Below are 5,352 nucleotides of genomic sequence, written 5' to 3'. Positions count from 1 at the left end.
ATGACGTTTCCATTCTTGTGTTGCCAGTTTCCATTTACGTTTAATTTCTGACACATTATCGATTGCTCTTATCTCTTTACTTATAGTATTTTTCTAAATTACGTAAATAGGTTCCTACTTTAATTTATTCACAATTCATTATTTAATATGTTTAAATTAATTAATTTTTGAGCAGAAAATAGTTACCAATAACTTATTCTTATTATACTTTATTCGGATAGATAGACTCTTGTTATCCGATCTGTGTACTGATTCCGGATAGTTACCAAATATCCATTTATGGAGCTACATCTCTTATATCTGTGAGCTACATATTCCCGGGTAGGTATTTTCTTACTATTTGTTGTATTATGTCTACGACATGTTTTAGTATCTAACAACAGCCAGCGCAAAATAGCATAATCCACACACGGATTACATACTAATTATATGTATGTTCTACGAGTACCTACTAATTCCATTGTGTTCTACACACAGATATTCATTACAAGGAGATAAATGCATGGATTTACTAAGTTCATACGGAGTACCTATTAATTTTATGGATAAATTTCTGATTTCCATGGCATTAGTAAGTACTCCGAGTCTACTAATTCCATGGTGATTCCCATAACATACTCTTTGGCAAGATATATACTTTGCCTTAAAGCTTTCTTTGTAAATAATAAGGTATAATAAATATAAATGCACCATATATAAGAGCAAATTATTTAAATAAAATTTAATTCATAAAATTCAAATATTTTAATGCATGTACACAATGCAAATAAAAATATTAGGTTAAAATGTATCTAAATCGTATGCTGTACAATATTTTGTTAAATTTCGTTTTTTTGTTAAAATATCCCTGTTATTCACACAAAAGTTAAAGCATACTAAGCTAAAATATTTTTTGTCACTGACGCACTGTGAAATATTTGACATACTTAATATTTATAGCTTCATGACTATCACGAATCCTCGAGAATCTCTTCTATGATATCTCCATATAGAGGTAAACGGTAGTAACACCAGTCCTCGGACTTTTTCAGGTTTACGGCACCTTGTTGGTGGAAGTATATGCACTCGGGATTCCACTGCAGTAGGTGCAGATCTAGCCGGTTACTACCCATATCGATGGCTGTCTGAAAATGTCAGCAAAATGTCAGAAAACAGAAATCATAAACGTACCCTGTTTCTTATGGATAACACTGCAATTACTAATTCCATGGAATATCTCCTTCTGACAATTTGAAGTACATATTATAAATTATAGTATAGCTTATAGTTTTTTTTTTATGAATAACAGCGATAGCAAGGGTAGCTTTAGCCAATGAAGCGCCGGTGGGCAATCCCAACCCCCGCCCCCGGCCGTGTGTTCCGCCCTATAATAGTACCACTCCACATCCACCTGTGGATACCGTACGACTAAAGGCCTTGGCAGATTATAGCTAATTAGCAATGCAAATGAGGGTTGATGCCAGTCGGGCACATTATCATTACCAATGAAGGCTGATGTCGGGCATACTGGTGTAAAATCATCATGCCAAATTTTTACACTGACCCCGGGCTTCACATGCCTCGGCCTGCAATCTGTAATAGGGAAAGAGAGTGCCCGTTTGTAATAAATACTTCTTGTACCACGAGGTTTACGTTTTATGGTACAAGAGTTGCACCTCGCTCCCATCCTTCAGACATTTGTATTAGCAATATTTATTCATAAACAATGTCACATTGTATTTGAATTCCATTTAAACTTATAATACTCATAAGCTAAACATTCTTATTAATGATCCCTAAAATATCTCTATCTACAGCGTAAAAACACTTCTCCAGCAATAATTCTCTTAATATTTTTTGGAATAAAAAGAAAAAAGAACTGTGCTTACCCTAGCGACAGAATTAAACAATTTCTTGCCAACGTCGGTTTTACTCTCCGAAGGTCTCACGTACAGGTCTTCCAGCATCACAGCGCGGCCTTCCCAGGGGGAATACGTCGGGAAATAAAGGGCATAGCCCAGGAGTCTACCGTTTGATATGGACTGGGCTATTTTGCAGAAGAACGCTGGTGGGCTGCTCCCAAATCCATCCATTTCCAAATCTGGTTCATATAAATTTAGATTTAAAGGTGTTCAAACAGAAAACTATTTACATAACGTGTTTAACCTCTGACGCTAAAAGAGGGGTGTTATAAGTTTAACGTGTCTGTCTGTGTATCTGCCTGTAGCATCGTAGCTGCCAAACGGATGAACCGATTTTTGTTTAGTGTTTTTTTGTGTCATAGATAATTTTATCCCGAGTGTTCTTAGCCATGTTTTATAAAAATCGGTTCAGTCGTTCAAAAGTTGTAGCGAAATGAATATTGAAAGTTAGCGTTTTTTAAAATTTGTTTAACAAATAAACTTATTATATCTGTGATGTATATATTCTGTCTAGAAAGTGATGAAAATAAATGAGGACGCTGCCTCCTGTTGACTGGCAACACTGGGCGTTCATCAACCAATCTCGACCGTTCTATTTGGTATTGCAATCCCAAAAAAAATTAGCTCGTTTAAAATCCGTTCTCTTCATTTTCAGACTGTATATAATGGAACAAACTAAATTACAAAACGCAAATGTTGGATTAAGTACCACATTTGAAACTCATGAAATAGAGCTATAAAAAAGTACTTATTTTTTCCACTCGAATTAAACATTGAAAATAATTATTTCTCTCTCTTTTTTCAATTTTTAACATTAAAAGAACGAGACAAAATAAAGGTTAACTATTCCGAGATTAATCCAAGAATACTGTACACCTAACAATAGGTATAGTTACTTATTATAGGAATTTATAGCGATGTTCTCTCGCTTGAGTTCACCACTAAACTAAGACATACACGCGTCGTTTTGACTATGACACAGAGTTATTTATTTGCATGCTATGGCAACGGGTGGTTTGGTGCTGCCATCTGCGATGCTTAGTAAACCACCTCTCATTATTGGAACGATTCTCCGGGTTCTTCCACTGCACTAGAAGGTCGGAGCCTGTAGGTACTATAACTTAAATCTCACCAGTTAAACTTAATTGCGGTCCATCTGGCCTCTCCAAAAAGTGTGCAAGTTCCTGATAAGCAAAAGATTTAGTAAAAGGTGTGGGCGTTGTCCCGTCGTACGTGGCGAATTAATTAGGCCTAGGCATCTGATACGTACCAATAGCATTCTCAAAGAGGGTTAACGTCAGGCAGGCATGAGGTCATGAGATAAGAATCGAATCTTTAAATGAAAATGAATAGTTCTTTATAGTAATTGAATGGCTTCGGGTATTATGGTCGAGAATACAAGATGAAGAGAGAGAGAGGTTAATGTAAACCTCACTTCTACGGATAGATAGATATGAAGTGGCTCTATTTAAAGGTGCGAGCGCTATTCTTATTTATATTGAAGCGGTGGTAACCTAGTGATTACGACCCAAATTCAAATCCTACTCGTGCCACATGAGTTTCTATATAAATCTGACTCAATTATAGTAGTTTTCATCGACCACCCCTTGTTTCCAGTAAAGAAAAACATCGAAAGAAAACCTGCAAATTGGTGGACAATTTATTTCACTAGTGTGTGTGCGACTTGCCACTAGTTAGGTAGGTATTCGTAATAGATATGTCAGATGCTTTTAGACGAGTTGAAGAAAATCTGACACCACTGTTAGATATAAATGAATAGTATTTATTGAAAAGTTTATGTACACAGAGATGTGGGAGGCCTTTGCCCAATAGTGGGCAAACAATAGGCTTAAAAAATACACAATAATACAAGTATTAAATGTTATAATTACGTGTATCATTTCATTTACTGATGCCATATCCTGTTTGACAGCGTTTCTGATCATGACGTCATCGTCTACATATTTTTCGTGATCCAAATGACTTGTACTACCTGAATATATAAACTTAAACTGCTGTTATTTTAATAGTTATAAGTACATTATTTATTTTGGTATTTTTATTTTTATTAATATTCTAAATAAATATTTAAATACTGTTTTAATCTGAAGGCTTACCACAAAATATACAAACACGTAGCATGTTGCTTATTCCACATGCTGTCTCTTCGTCCGATATCGTGTACAAAAAAAAATGTGTGTGAATGAAATGTGTTTTATGATTCATGGTGATTCATGGCCATTAAAATGTGCACAACCTCGATAGCAGTAAAATTAGAATTGAGGTACCTATCCGGTAACTATCCGGTATTCGGATTATCCAGCTGGCAAGGCCACCAAATCCCTATCCGGCTGAATACCGGATACATACGACCAGTAGCTACCATACAGGTACTCGTAGGTATCCGTTTTATATCAGTAAGTAGATTATGAACACCATTACGATGATATGTTTATTTCCCTTACCGTCTTGTCCCATCATCTGTGATCTGAATTTAAATGAAATACTTTTCTAAATTGAAAATTACAAAACTATCTCCGGCAATTTTTCATTTAATTTTCTCTATCGAAATAGTATATTGCAGATATGTGGATTTAAGTAATGAATTCATAATGTTCGTGACCTGACACAGAAAGAGGAATGTCAAAAAATTAAAAAGCGGAACCCTTACACCCGTGTGTCTGTTTATAGTCCGTTTGTCACAGCCACAGACCACAGCCAATTTGCTCCCAATCTATGTGCTTCAAACCTACTGGACCAAATCAAGTTAAATTTGGTAAGACGGTGTAATGCTATGAACCAAACACAGACACGTGCAGAATAAATAAATATGTTTTTCAAATAAGGGTAATTTTAGGCGGAAATTAGGAAATTATTAATTTATTCGATATAAATTGGATAGAATGGCGCTTTAAATGGTGGATGAATTTGCGCGCTGGTTGTATTTATTTAAAAAAATATTGTTTAAATTTTAATAATATTGTCATACAAAAATTCCTATGGAGTACATGCGAGTGACACGCCTGGCGTTTCTAGAAATAAATAGTTCCTTATTTTATATATGATCGTATTATACGAACGCTCCGTGTTTTATCTCTACAACGTGATTTTTCTATAATTTCTACTAACCTAATTTTATCCAATCTATTGTGACTGTTTTTTTATTTTATTAAATACTCTTACTCTACTATAGGTACCTACTGTGCTATTGCATAAAAAAGAAGATAGAATACCTATATTGCTATCTCTTTCAAACCATATTTAAACGAACCGGAGATCAACTGAACCATCATTAAGAAACTATGAAATCGGACGTATGATTGTATCTGATTTTAGTTAAGTCATGGTTAATTATATACACACAGATTTAGATTAGAATGAACACACCAAATAATGCAAAATAGTAGAATATAAGCAATACCTAGATAATGACCCAATTTCTATAAATTAC

General features: G+C 34.7%; 1 protein-coding gene across 3 annotated transcripts; it reads right to left on the bottom strand.

Moving 5' to 3' along the window:
* Nucleotides 1–729: 729 nt before the first annotated feature.
* LOC128681826 (thialysine N-epsilon-acetyltransferase-like) lies at nt 730–4,777 on the bottom strand. Of its 3 annotated transcripts, XR_010370275.1 has the most exons (6): nt 4,019–4,268; nt 3,794–3,894; nt 3,034–3,085; nt 1,869–2,080; nt 1,483–1,572; nt 730–1,124 (listed from the first exon to the last, which is right to left on the bottom strand). XR_010370275.1 is itself a non-coding variant. In XM_053766035.2 (5 exons), exons 1-5 carry the CDS (start codon nt 4,380–4,382, stop codon nt 951–953), a joined length of 555 nt encoding a protein of 184 aa, XP_053622010.1. In that variant the 5' UTR covers nt 4,383–4,777; the 3' UTR covers nt 730–950. The 3 variants fall into 3 exon arrangements, 2 of the variants coding, with proteins under 2 accessions (XP_053622010.1, XP_064292962.1); XM_053766035.2 differs by lacking the exons at nt 1,483–1,572; nt 4,019–4,268 and adding an exon at nt 4,367–4,777; XM_064436892.1 differs by lacking the exon at nt 1,483–1,572 and having other exon boundaries at nt 4,019–4,250.
* Nucleotides 4,778–5,352: the final 575 nt, after the last annotated feature.

Source organism: Plodia interpunctella, chromosome 28 (genome assembly GCF_027563975.2).
Source record: "Plodia interpunctella isolate USDA-ARS_2022_Savannah chromosome 28, ilPloInte3.2, whole genome shotgun sequence".
Taxonomy (NCBI): domain Eukaryota; kingdom Metazoa; phylum Arthropoda; class Insecta; order Lepidoptera; family Pyralidae; genus Plodia; species Plodia interpunctella.
The sequence above is the reverse complement of the archived record's forward strand: the minus strand, read 5'-3'. Positions and strand labels throughout refer to the sequence as shown.

What these genes read in the sequence shown, in the direction of transcription:
- LOC128681826 (XM_064436892.1), bottom strand. Translation starts at nt 4,127, where the DNA reads ATGAATCATAAAACACATTTCATTCACACACATTTTTTTTTGTACACG. An exon ending in CAGTAAATGAAATGATACAC is followed by an intron (nt 3,086 to 3,793) that starts GTAATTATAACA and finishes TTTGCTTATCAG; the next exon opens with GAACTTGCACACTTTTTGGA. An exon ending in ACCGCAATTAAGTTTAACTG is followed by an intron (nt 2,081 to 3,033) that starts GTGAGATTTAAG and finishes TATATGAACCAG; the next exon opens with ATTTGGAAATGGATGGATTT.